The 14,242-nt window shown below is 44.7% G+C and overlaps 1 protein-coding gene across 4 annotated transcripts in view; it reads left to right on the top strand.

The window, feature by feature from the left end:
- The window catches only part of myom1b (myomesin 1b), a 179,921-nt gene that overhangs the window by 88,993 nt on the left and 76,686 nt on the right, over positions 1–14,242 (top strand). For all 4 annotated transcript variants that reach the window (XM_070893067.1, XM_070893061.1, XM_070893082.1 and 1 more), the window contains 4 exons: positions 296–480; positions 1,101–1,215; positions 3,717–3,873; positions 5,480–5,586. In XM_070893067.1, coding sequence (XP_070749168.1) covers positions 296–480; positions 1,101–1,215; positions 3,717–3,873; positions 5,480–5,586 — 564 coding nt within the window. The remainder of the gene's footprint in view (positions 1–295; positions 481–1,100; positions 1,216–3,716; positions 3,874–5,479; positions 5,587–14,242) is intronic.

Below are 14,242 nucleotides of genomic sequence, written 5' to 3'. Positions count from 1 at the left end.
GGCAACAGTAGATAACACAAAATATCATTAAACACTACCAACCATGGGCAAAAGTTCCTCTGGTTGCTATTTGTAGAAGAACATGTTTACAATTGCACTGGAAATACCCAGCAGAATTCTGAGGATGATGTTCTTAGGGGTTTTTAATTCACATGTACTATACTTTAATAAATTACAAGATGTAACATTTGGAGGTGTTGGTATCACTTAAAACATTTACTATAAGTGCGCTATCATTCCCATCATATCCTGGCTACATTTTGTGTGAAGTAATGCATTCTACAATCTAATGCAGGGCCACCTCATGATGTTCTGTACACTGAGGTCAGAAAGAACTCACTGGTACTGACCTGGAAACCTCCAGTGTATTCGGGCCGCAGTGAGGTGACTGGGTTCTATGCTGACATACGGGAGGCAGATGCAGATGAAGAACAGTGGAGAAGTGTCAATGAAAAGGAAACATCAAAAAAATACATAAAGGTAAAAGGCAGATTATAATTCTTATTCTCTTAAATTAATTTTGTGAATACAAGTATTCAGATCAAATTTGTTTGTACAAACTTTGTAGCGTGGCAACATTCCCAATTTGCAATATCGATTACTAAAAGCAAATCATCTAGTCCTCTTAAGCTGATATTTCAGTTATTTTAACAAACTTCATTATTGTACAGCTGTTGGCCTAGAAAGGCACTAAATGATCTCCTAAGCCTCCGAAATGGCAGTTAGGAAGAGTACGCTCATTACAAGCCAAAAGCATGTCACCTGCCTAATTGGTAAAGCCAAAGAATCGGTGTGCCGTGCCTGAAACAGGATTTAGGATTTTTGCATTTGCAAATAAGAGGCCTTACGCCTGTTTTAGCCCCCCCCCCCCCCCCTCCCACCCCTCCTCTCCCACAAAACTACTGGGCCTCTCCATTCAGAGGCAGGGATCGTTTATTGGATCTGAGGGGGTGGGTGGGGAAGAAGATGGGTATATTGTGGCATGTGGAGAGTTGGCAAGCAACTTGATGTTCTCCATCAGATTCATTGGTGGAATGGTAATAAAAAGAAAAAATTTAAATCATCATGAAGTCTCACCAATACCTTAACATTGCCAACAGGTACAAAATCTGAAAGAAGGTGTGAGCTATGTTTTCCGTGTGCGGGCTGTGAACAGGGCAGGTGTTGGAAAACCATCCGATTTATCAGAGCCAGTCACCGCAGAAACAACCCCAGGTTTGTTTTGTCAGTTTGCAGAAATGACTGAAAATAGAAAAATTATCTTATTCACAAGGGGTGGATTGAAGTTAAGTGAAGTAAGTGAGTTTTGATTATAACTGTCACTCTGTACATTCACTCGCTTCTGTAAAATAAAGCAGCTTAATGATTCGTACCTGGCCTCATGTCATTCAGGTGCTATCAGTCTGCTTTCTAAAAGAAGTGCAGTTGAAGGCAAGTATGAAAGACACAATAGCCAGTTCAGATCGCAAAGGGGTACCATTATATCCCCGCCTACCGGGTTCCATTATTGTATGATTAGATATTGGGCAGTGGGCACGCAACATATTATACAGACTGACTGGCACCACTAAACCGAGAAAATATCTAAGGCAAATCCAAAAATTGTAACACCCTGTCTGTGATGAGTTAGCTGATCTAAGCTGTGGCAACAATTATATATTGCAATTAACCCGAATGCCCCTCAAAGAGAGAAGAAACTTGACCAGTGCTGTCCTCCTGATAACTACCCAGCTGGAATTATTTTGTGTGCAAGCCAAGCTCAGTTCTGATGCACTGTGAGGTTAAATAGCTTACTGACACTATCTAGCCTCCCGCATGAAGAATGTATACTTGGGTAAGGTATCAGAGGGTGTCTGGGATCACTGGCATTGAGCCAAGCAGGAATCAAATGCCTTAACGAGAAGAGGTGTCTGATATTTCTCTGCTTGGCTCAAAAACACCAAGGCCAGTTATAGCATCTCTCATACCACTCCAACTATCTCATCTGTCAGCACAGACTGAAAATCAAATCTTGGACTTTCTGGTCTGTATAACTCAGGCTGACCTTATCAACTCAGCCAATGAGCAATTTTCCAGTACTTTCTGTTTTTATTGCAAATTTCCATTTTTTTCCTACTTCTTGTAATATAGCTGACCTGTAGGGCTATCAACTTTGGACAAATATTAGTGCTTAGATTTTCAATCATGAGCCACATCCCCAAGGCACCATCTCTTTGAAAAAAGCTTAAATATGGTTTAAATTACCGTGATGCATTCATCAGAGAGCTAAACAAGCCTTTCGTTAAGTTCTTCTGAATAAAGAGCACATTTCAGAGAGAAGTACTGAAATATCTCTGTTTTCTTATTACATGAAACTTTCATTATCTGCCACATTGGAGGGAACCCTCTGCTAGATTATGGAAATTGGTGGATAATTGAGAACGTCCAATTTTTGGTCTTATCAAAGAAAAAGAAAGACTTGCGTTTATATAGCGCCTTTCATGACCACTGGATATCCTAAAATGCTTTACAGCCAATGAAGTACTGTTTGAAGTGTAGTCACTGTTGTAATGTAGAAAATGCAGCAGCGAATTTGCACACAGCAAGCTCCCACACACAGAAATGTAATAATGACCAGATACTGAGGTTGATTGAGAGATAAATATTGGCCAAGACACCGGGGATAACTCTCCTGCTCTTCTTCGAAATAGTGTCATGGGATCTTTTATATCCACCTGAGAGGGCAGACAGGGCCTTGGTTTAACATCTCATCTAAAAAACGGCATCTCCGACAGTGCAACACTCCCTCAGTACTGTACTGGAGTGTCAGCCTAGATTTTTGTGCTCCAGTCTCTGGAGTGGGACTGAACCCCAACCTTCTGACTCAGAGGCAAGAGTGCTACCCACTGAGCCACAGCTGACATATGGTATTACAATGCTTCAGGGAAAACGGACAATTAGAAATATATATTAATAAGCTATTCTATCAATAAACAAATATTAGCAAATTGTCTGAAATGAGGCACCGTTTTCTGTAAGGCTTCTTCCCACGAACATCCAGATAGATAATCAGGAATGTGGATAATTGTAATGTGTATAACAAATGTTCCGTTGCATGAACCTGCCTGATCAACATGCTTAGGATCTCATTAACACCTGCACACAATATTGCAACACTTACTCTTACTTCACTGGAATCATTTGTACAACATGTAAATCCATTCTCACTTAAATCTAATGGTAAATCACACAATCATCCCTCTGTTTCAAAGCATCAGATCTCTGGGACAACAGCAGAAAATTGTAACTCAGGCTGGGTAGAGAGAGGCAGCAGATCTCTGAGTGGAGAGAGTTAACAATAACATTGGGATGCAGGTAGCAGATGGGAAGAAACAGTAGCAATATCAAGACTTGAGCTTCTGTTTTCAAAAAGCCAGCCAACCCTGTATGTATCCCCAAATTACATTTTTCACTGTGCAGAGAAGCTCATGTAACGTGCAGGGCCTGTCTATCTAGCTCTGCACCACAGGAAAAGGGGTCCTCCTGCATAGGCGTGGGATTGTAAGTGAAATCATGTAAGACTCCCACCAAATGCACAAGAGTTTGTGTATCTGCTGACCTGGCAATATTTGAACAAAAATTTTCAGTCTGCAAACACTGACATCGTCAGATTGATCAGCAACAAACTGATAAGGAAAATTGGAATTCGGCAAACAATTTTTTTTGTCTTTTTTCAGGTACCAAAGAGATTACTGTAAATGTGGATGACGATGGAATTATTTCTCTGATCTTTGAATGTGCTAACATGGCTGAAGGTTCGAAGTTCATTTGGTCTAAGAATTATGAAGAACTTATTGACTCATCAAGAGTTACTATGGAGACCAAAGGTGGAAAGTAATTACATTTTTCTGTTATTACAATACAATAGGGGCCCCTGCTGCCTGTCTCATCTGATTCTTTGGGGGAGGTCCTGACCCCCTTTTTGTTACCAAGTTTAGTTGTAGTGCTGGATACAGCTGTCAAAAGAGAAGAGGATGTTATCAACCAAAGTAGCCATATTATCTACTGTGCTGGAAATATATGAAAAATCTAAAGTATTTGAATAGGCTGCACTCTGCATCAGTGTATCTGACATTCATGTATTTGTCAATGTATTTATTATCTATACCAGAACATTAGTGAACTAAAAAGATTATTGAGACATTTGTTAATTTATCAATACTTTGGCCTAGGTAACATTTAACTTGGTTTATACAACGGTTATCTGATGCCTTCATCGACAGGTGCACTATTGTTAGTTTGATATCATGCTGAATGTTTCCACAATGGTAGTCAGACTATGTTGCATAATAGCAAAGTTTAATCATTATATGAACAACATTTCATGGAAAGGTCATATGTTAAACACGGAGCAGATCAGTAAGAAAAGACTCAAATAAATTGATTTATGCGAATAATGTGCTGGAGTAGATTTACGCCCCAAAATTTTGGTGCAGCGCAGCCCAAAGTCACTTGGCATCAGTGTAACTGAGATTTTTTGAGTATGATAGGAATTTCCTTTGCGATTTATTTTGATTTTTCCTTGCTGAGCCATGCACTACACTTAACCAAAGTGCTGTCAGTCTCAGTGTACCTGAACATTTTCAGATCCTCATCCCCTCCCATGTGTTCAGAAGGACTAAGGAGCTGGAATGCCATTCCCATCGGGCATACCATGCATAATAATGGAAGAGGAGCAAGAGAGACCGGAGGCGCTGAGAGTGATTCGCAGTGGCAAAAGAGAACAGCCCATAACTTATTACCAATGCTTCCCTAATTCTTTTTGGTTGCACGTTCCCTTTAAGGGGCTGCGTGGCCCATTCATCGTTTTGCGCATGCGAGAACTTCAATGTTGCAAAAGCCGGTCCCGGGCTGTGCGGCCACTTATAGGGAACATTGCTTATTACCCCGATTGATTTGCCCTTGTTTTATGCTGGTTTTTCGGATCCAGCGTAGGCAAATGAGCTCCACAGCAAATGCTTGTCGCAAGATCTTCGCAGAAACTCGGGTAAATTTTGGCATGTTTTCTGCGTAAATTGGATTCAGGAAATTCAGGGTCATTATGCTAAAAGAAAAACATGGCAAGAAGTAGAATGTATTGAGCTCCAGAACCCCATGTCCATGAATTGATATGCCACGTTAATTCCACCATTTCCTACCTAATGAGTGCTTGATCTCAGCTGTGCATTATAGAAGGTGCAAGAGAGAGGTATGGCTTCTCAGGAAGGGAAGGAGAATCAGAGAAAGAGTCATTCCAGTAATCTCTTGGTAACGAGTTACTAAGCAATATTTTTAAAAGTAGATAACTTTCTATAGTATGGTCCATGGTATTGGCAGATCTAGAGAGGGGAAAACAAAAAGGAAATAAACACAACAAATACAAAACTATACACAGAATATGCTGCTCAACAGCAAATAATCAATGTGCTCAAATATCTTGAATTACTTCTTTCTCAAATAGGACAAGACTCATTTTCAATGATCCAGGGAAGGAAGATTTGGGTGTATTCTCTTGTGTTGTCACTGAAACTGATGGAGTTTCTTCCAGCTATGTCATTGATGAAGCAGGTATATTAAATTATGTTTACAAATCCAATTTACAGAGAAAGCTACTCAAAGATTTTAAAAATGGTGATTGAAATCACATCTGAAGCTAATTTTTCCACTGGTATTTTGGGCTATTGCTCACTACAATAAACACTAAACCCTGTAGAGAATATTAAAAACAGATAGGAGGAGCAACTGTCACTCTATGCAGAAGATTGGTTTCTCTTGTCAGTTTAAAACTGGCGGGAAGGACCAATGTTCGGAACAGGCAGGGTCTTTCTCCAAATATGCAGATTGGGCTCTGATGACATAATCGAGGCCGAACTGCAATTTTAAGCAGTGACCTGAGCAGCAAAGGCATTGGGCGGAATTTTAACCCCAAAAATTGGGTGGGTTGGGGTTGGGTGAGAGGTTAAAGAGTTAAAAATCGAAATCCCGGCTCCCACCCGCCCACTTTCGGTTTTAACAGAGGCAAGACGGGAAGTGACCAACCCACTCGCAGGAGGCAGGTTGGCACTTCAAATATTATACTGAGACTCTGTGCTTCATGGTGGTCCACCATTTTAAAACTGTGGGCGGTGGGGTTTCCCAGGCCTTAGGGAACCTGCCAGCTAAAGGGAGACAAGGACTGCCGGATCCAGGAAGTAAGTGCATTCCTGCCTCATCAACCCCACACAACCGGACATCGAACTTTCCGATCTCCCCCAGAGGCCTCCGATCTCCGATCTGCCCTTCTGACCTTCCCCCTCCAACCCCTGATCCCCTTCCAGCCTTCCAACCTCCCCCTCCGACCCCTGATCCCCCTCCGGCCTTCCGACCTTCCCCCCCCCGACCCCTGATCCCTCTCCAGCCTTCCGACCTCCCCCTCCAACCCCTGATCCCCTTTCCAGCCTTCCAACCTCCCCCTCCGACCCCTCATTCCCCTCTGGCCTTCAAACCTTCCCCCTCCTGCCCCTGATCTCTCTCTGACCTTCCAACCTCCCCCTCCGACCCCTGATTCCCCTCCAGCTTTACGACCTCCCCCTGATCCCCCTCCAGCCTTCTGACCTCCCCCTCCAACCCCTGTTGCCTCTCCGGCCTTCCGACCTTCCCCCTCCGACCTCTGATCTCACTCCGGCCTTCCAACCTTCCCCTTCCGACCCCTGATTCCCCTCTGGCCTTCCGACCTTCTCCCTCCTGCCCCTGATTCCACACTGGCCTTCCGACCTTCCCCCTCCGACCCCTGATTCTCCTCCGGCCTGCCGACCTTCCCCCTCCGGCCCCCAATCACCTTCCAATCTCTCCCCTTCCGGCCCCCGATTCTCATTCTAACCTCTGATCCCCCTCTGGCCTCCGATTTCGCCCTCCCCCCCCCCACCCCTCCCGGCCCCCGCACTCACCAAATGCTCCCTCATTCCTCTCTCTGGCCTGGTTCCACAAGCATACCCGCCTGACAGCCAGTCAGCCTCTCCATCTGGCTGGCTGAAGGCAGGAAACAGTGATTTAAAAAAAATACTAGTCAGGCCCTGCTGTTAAATTTGGCAGGGTCTGCGGGAATCCCATTCTCCCAGGTTTCCCAACCACTTTCCAGCTCCCTCTCCACCTCCAAATTAAAATTCCGACATTCTTGCCAGGTGAAGCCAGTGGGAACAGTAGTCAGGTTCAGAGGGGACGCAAAGAAATAAGTTTTTATACTTTAAAAAAAAACTTTCATTGTGGGGCCAGGAGGAGCACAGTGCTGCTTCAGACTCCACAAGGAAAGTTTAGGCCTTCTGTGTTCCACAGCGCCCCAGCCCTGATCCCGAGGCTTTCCTAAAACCCACTCCTCGGGACTTGCCTGTGTGCTAAGCAGCCTCCTGTTGCTCGACATTCCACTCCTGCCCCACCGGCCAGCTGCCACTTTCCACCGGTTTCAGGCAGGCAATTGACTAGGGGATATTCAGATGACTCTCCTCTGAGTTTAAGAAGCGGGGAAATTAGCCACAACCCTGTTACAAAATTTCTTCTGTGCCCCCTTTGGTAAAGGACTGCTATTGAAAAGGAAAGGTATTTTTCTTAAAAAGAAGGACATCGGGGCAGATTTTCCAGAGATTTGTGCTTCTGTTTTCACCCCGGAGCAGTGGCAATGGTGGTGGTGAGCTCTTCTGGGCGGGCGGCCAGCTTCAAGCGCCCCGTCAGGGTTTTCCGGGCTTGTTGTGCGGGGGCGCGGAGCAGTACCGCCCGGAAGAGTTGAGCCGGTGTGCAACGCCCCTGGTTGCGACACCGGCTTGCTTTTTGAGACCTGCCCGACCCGTCCACCCCTCAGCATGCTGGGACCAGCGGTCCAACCTATACCGGCTGCAGTCAGGTAAGTAATGCCGACCTCAGGTAAGTGTGATTGCTTTTTCTTTTAATTTTTTTTGCGATTTATGTTGTGGTGGCTTGGGCTATGTATTGGGAATGTTTTTGTTGGATTTTTTATCAGGTTTCTTTTTCTATCCAGGCCTCTCTCAGAGTGCTCCAGGACCGTCTGTTTAGCTCGGGATTTTCGCATGCTCAGCTGGCCTAAGAGAGGTGCGCAATGCCTCCCTTTGCGCTCCACCCCACACTCCGGGCCCAGCTGCTCAATTTTAATGATTGGGTGCAGACTGTTCCCGGGCACAAACTTTACCGTCCCACCGCCATTATCACCCCGAAATCAGCAAAGCCAAAAATGGTGTTAGCTGATGTAGTTTTTCAACAAATCTCTATACACTACAACAATAAGTTGTATTTATATAGCGCCTTTAATGTGGGTCAGACTTCCCAAGGTGCTTCATAGGACTGTTGTAAAACAAAAGATTTGACACCAAGCCACATATATGGAGAAATTAGGGCAGATGAACAAAAGTTTGCTCAAAGAGGTAGGTTTTAAGGAGCATCTTAAATAAAGAAAAAGAGGTAGAGAGGCAGAAGTTTCGGGAGGGAATTCCAGAGTTTAGGGCCTCGGCAGCTGAAGGCACAGCAGCCAATGGTTGAGCAATTATAATCAGGGATGCTCAGGAGAGCAGAATTAGAAGAGCGCAGATATCTCAGGGGGTTGTGGGGCTGGAAGAGATTACAGAGATAGGGAGGGGCAAGATCATGGAGGGATTTGAAAACAAGGATGAAAATTTTAAAATCGAGGTATTCCTTAACCGGGAGCCAATGTAGGTCAGTGAGCACAGGGGTGATGGGTGAATTAAGACAAGGGCAGCCGAGTTTTGGATGACCTCAAGTTTACGAAGGGCAGAACATGGGAGGCCAGCCAGGAATGCATTGCAATAGTCAAGTCTAGAAGTCACAAAGGCGTGGATGAAGGTTTCAACAGCAGATGAGCTGAGGCAGGGGCGGAGACGGGTGATGACAGAGGTGGAAATAGGTGGTATTAGTTTTGCCACGGATATATGGTCGGAAACTTATTTCAGGCTCAAATATGACACCAAGGTTGAGAAAAGTCTAGTTCAGCCTCAGACAGATGCTTGGGAAAGAGGTGGAGTCGGTGGCTAGGGAACGGAGTTTGTGGCGGGGACTAAAGATAATGGCTTCGGTCTTCCCAATATTTAATTGGAGAAAATTTCTGCTCATCCAGTACTGGATGTCGGACAAGCAGTCTGACAATTTAGAAACTGTTGAGGGGTCAAGAAAAGTGCTGGTGAGGTAGCACATCAGCGTACATGTGGAAAGTGATGCTGTGTTTTTGGATGATGTCGCCGAGGGGCAGTATGGAAATGCGAAATTGGAGGGGGCCAAGGATAGATCCTTGGGGGATATCAGAGGTAACGATGTGGGAGTGGGAAGGGAAGCCATTGCCAAGAATGGAATCAGGTGACTATAGTCCTACCCAGCTGGACAAAAGTAGAGAGGCGTTGGAGAAGGATGGAGTGGTCAGCCGTGTCAAAGGTTGCAGACAGGTGAAGAAGGACGAGGAGGGATGGTTTACCTTTGTCACAGTCACAAACAGTGTGATTTGTGACTTTGATAAGAGACGTTTCAGTCCTGTGGCAAGGCTGTAAACCTGCTTGGAGGAATTCAAACATGGAGTTGCGGGAAAGATGGGCACAGATTTGGGAGGCGACAACACATTCAAGGATTTGGAGAGGAAAGCAGGTTGGAAATGGGGCGGTAGTTTGCAAGGACGGAGGGGGTCAAGGTTTATTTTTTTGAGGAGAGGGGTGATAATGGCAGATTTGTTGGCGAGGGGGATGGTGCCTGAGGAGAGAGAACCGTTAACAATGCCATCCAACATGAGTGCCAGAAAAGGAAGTTGGGTGGTCAGCGGTTTAGTGGGAATAGGATTGAGGGAGCTGGAAATGGGTCTCAGGGATAAGATCTCAAGCAAAAGATAGAAAGAAGAAAAGTAAAAGTGGAAGGCAGAGAAACCCAAAGCAAAAAGGGCCACATTACAGCAAAATTCTAAAGGGGCAAAGGGTGTTAATAAGACAAGCCTGAAGGCTCTGTGCCTCAATGCGAGGAGTATTCGGAATAAGGTGGATGAATTAACTGCACAGATAACAGTTAACGGATATGATGTAATTGACATCACGGAGACATGGCTCCAGGGTGACCAAGGCTGGGAATTCAACATACAGGGGTATTCAATATTTAGGAAGGACAGACAGAAAGGAAAAGGAGGTGAGGTGGCGTGGCTGATTAAAGAGGAAATTAATGCAACAGTAAGGAAGGACATTAGGTTGGATGATGTGGAATCGGTATGGGTGGAGCTACGGAATACCAAAGGGCAGAAAACGCGAGTGGGAGTTATGTACAGACCACAAAACAGTAGTAGTGAGGTTGGGGACAGCATCAAACAAGAAATTAGGAATGCGTGCAATAAAGGTACAGCAGTTATCATGGGTGATTTTAGTCTACATATTGATTGGGCTAACCAAACTGATAGGAATGTGATGGAGGAGGATTTCCTGGAGTGTATTAGGGATGGTTTCCGAGACCAATATGTCGAGGAACCAACTAGAGGGCTGGCCATCCTGGACTGGGTGATGTGTAATGAGAAAGGACTAATTAACAATCTTGTTGTGCGAGGCCCCTTGGGGAAGAGTGACCATAACATGGTAGAATTCTTTATTAAGATGGCGAGTGACACAGCTAATTCAGAGTCCTGAACTTAAGGAAAGGTAACTTCGATGGTATGAGATGTGAATTGGCTAGAATAGACTGGCAAGTGATACTTAAAGGGTTGATGGTGGATAGGCAATGACAAACATTTAAAGATCACATGGATGAACTTCAACAATTGTACATCCCTGTCTGGAGTAACAATAAAACGGGGAAGGTGGCTCAACCGTGGCTAGCAAGGGAAATTAAGGATAGTGTTAAAGCCAAGGAAGGGGCATATAATTTGGCCAGAAAAAGCAGCAAACCTGAGGACTGGGAGAATTTTGTAATACAGCAGAGGAGGACTATGGGTTTAATTAGGACGGGGAAAATAGAGTATTTTGAGGAAGCTTGCTGGGAACATAAAAACTGACTGCAAAAGCTTCTGTAGATATGTGAAGAGAAAAAGATTAGTGAAAACAAACGTAGGTCTCTTGCAGTCAGATTCAGGTGAATTTATAATGGGAACAAAAAAATGGCAGACCAGTTAAACAAATACTTTGGTTCTGTCTTCAGGAAGGAAGACGCGAATAACCTTCCGGAAATACTAGGGGACCGAGGGTCTAGTGGGAAGGAAAAACTGAAGGAAAACCTTATTCGGCGGGAAATTGGATTCGGGAAATTGATGGGATTGAAGGCTGATAAATCCTCGGGGACTGATAGTCTGCATCCCAGAGTACTTAAGGAAGTAGCCATAGAAATAGTGGATGCATTGGTGGTCATTTTCCAACAGTCTATCAACTCTGGATCGGTTCCTATGGACTGGAGGGTAGCTAATGTCACAACACTTTTTAAGAAAGGAGGGAGAGAGAAAACGGGTAATTATAGACCGGTTAGCCTGACATCAGTAGTGAGGAAAATGTTGGGATCAATTATTAAAGATGAAATAGCAGCACATTTGGAAAGGAGTGACTGGATCAGTTCAAGTCAGCATGGATTTGTGAAAGGGAAATCCTGCTTGACAAATCTTCTAGAATTTTTTGAGGATGTAACTAGTAGAGTGGACAAGGGAGAACCAGCGGATGTGGTGTATTTGGACTTTCAAAAGGCTTTTGACAAGGTCCCACACAAGAGATTGGTGTGCAAAATTAAAGCACATGGTATTGGGGGTGATGTACTGACGTGGATAGAGAACTGGTTGGCAGACAGGAAGCAGAGATTCAGGATAAACAGGTCTTTTTCAGAATGGCAGGCAGTGACTAGTGGGATGCCACAGGGCTCAGTGCTGGGACCCCAGCTATTTACAATATATATTAATGATTTGGATGAGGGAATTGAGTGTAATATCTCCAAGTTTGCTGATGACACTAAACTGGGTGGCGGTGTGAGCTGTGAGGAGGACGCTAAGAGACTGCAGGTTGACTTGGACAGGTTAGGTGAGTGGGCAAATGCATAGCAGATGCAGTATAATGTGGATAAATGTGAGGTTATCCACTTTGGTGGCAAAAACACGAAGGCAGAATATTATCTGAATGGCGACAGATTAGGAAAAGGGGAGGTGCAACGAGACCTGGGTGTCATGGTACATCAGTCATTGAAAGTTGGCATGCTAGTACATCAGGCGGTGAAGAAGGAAAATGGTATGTTGGCCTTCATAGCTGGGAATTTGAATATAGGAGCAGTGAGGTCTTACTGCAGTTGTACAGGGCCTTAGTGAGGCCTCACCCGGAATATTGTGTTCAGTTTTGGTCTCCTAATTTGAGGAAGGACATTCATGCTATTGAGGGAGTGCAGCGAAGATTCATCAGACTGATTCCTGCGATGGCTGGACTGACATATGAGGAGAGATTGGATCGACTGGGCCTGTATTCACTGGAATTTAGAAGAGGAGATCTCATAGAAACATATACATTTCTGACAGGACTGGACAGGTAAGATGCAGGAAGAATGTTCCCGGTGTTGGGGAAGTCCAGGACCAGGGGACATAGTCTAAGGATAAGGGGTAAGCCATTTAAGACTGTGATGAGGAGAAACTTCTTCACTCAGAGTTGTTAACCTGTGGAATTCCTTACCGCAGAGAGTTGTTGATGCCAGTTCATTGGATATATTCAAGAGGGAGTTAGATATGGCCTTTACGGCTAAAGGGATCAAGGGGTATGGAAAAAAAGCAGGAAAGGGGTACTGAGGTGAATGATCAGCCATGATCTTATTGAATGGTAGTGCAGGCTCGAAGGGCCGAATGGCCTACTCCTGCACCTATTTTCTATGTTTCTATATTTGTATGTGCGCAGAGAGGTCAAAAGGGGAGATCAGAGAGAAACTGGAGAAAGTTTGGCCTGGTGGGTTAGCAGAAGGAAAGGAAGTGGCAGAGGCAGCTGATTGGATGGTCTCAATCTTAGAGACAAAGAAGTCCATGAGCTCCTTCCACGTTGTTGAAGAGGGTGCAGGAGGCAGGGACGAGGGCTTTAAGAAGACGGTTAGCAGTATAGAATAGAAGCCGGAGGCTATCTTTGCATTCCAGATTGATCCTGGCATAGTGAGCAGTTTTGGCAGACGAGAGCAGGACCCGATAATGCTTTCTGTGGTCCAGCCAGATCTGGAGGTAAATGGCTAAACCAGTTGTCCACCACATCCCAGTCTGTGTTCCTTGGACTTAAGGCAGTGAAAATGAGGGCTGTACCAGGGGGCGAGAGAGTAATGGTTTTAATAGGGACTAGGGCATCAAAGGTTCTGGTGAGGGTGTGGTTAAGCAGATCGGTAGCTGCAGAAATGTCATGGTGAATGGAAGGCCAAAGGCTGGACAGTTGGGATTTCATAAGTGCAGTTGTAAGAGGGTTAGGAAAGAGATGTTTTCCAGTGGTGTACACAGAGGAAGTAAGGTTTGGGTGGGAAAGGATTGTGGGTCGAGAGCGATACAAGGAAGTGGTCAGAGATGACCGTATTTGCAATTGACTGCTGGTAAAATTCTGGTAAAGTAAATGTAGTAGCAGCTCCTTTTAACATTGCAACCTGATCATTTGCTAATTTGGATAATTCCAGATTTGGACTGAATAGCAAAATGTACTATGCATCATTTTATGTTGCTGAGGTGTGCCATTCTTGATGCAGGTAACAAGATAATTGAGAATAAATTAATACTTTATTTGGCACAAAGTGTTGGACAAATGTAATTTATAACACGGATTTAAATAATGTGCTTGAAAAATAAGTGAAAGTGATAGCAGGATGAGCACTAAACCATAAAGGAATTTAAGCATGTGGATGAGAATTTTAAAAATGAAACACTGGTGGACCAGGAGCCAATGTAGGTCAGTGAGCATAGCTGTGATAGGTGAGCAAGATTTGGTATGGGCATCAGAGTTTATGGATTAGCTGAAGTTTATAGAGGGAGGAGGATGGGAGGCCAATCAAGAGAGCATTTAAATAGTCGAATCTGGAGGGGATAAAGACACGGATGAAGGTTTTGGCAGCAGATGGGCTGAGGCAGGAGCAAAGACAGGCAATGTTAAGGAGAATTTATGGGGTCAGAAGCTCACCTTGGGGTCATATAGGAGACCGAGGTTGCGAGCAGTCAGGTTCGACCTGAGATGGTGGCTGGGGAGGCGGCTGGAATTGATAGCAAGGATAGAGAGATTATGGCAGGGGT

Source organism: Pristiophorus japonicus, chromosome 1 (assembly GCF_044704955.1).
Source record: "Pristiophorus japonicus isolate sPriJap1 chromosome 1, sPriJap1.hap1, whole genome shotgun sequence".
Lineage (NCBI taxonomy): Eukaryota > Metazoa > Chordata > Chondrichthyes > Pristiophoridae > Pristiophorus > Pristiophorus japonicus.
This window is presented reverse-complemented; position numbering and strand designations above follow the sequence as displayed.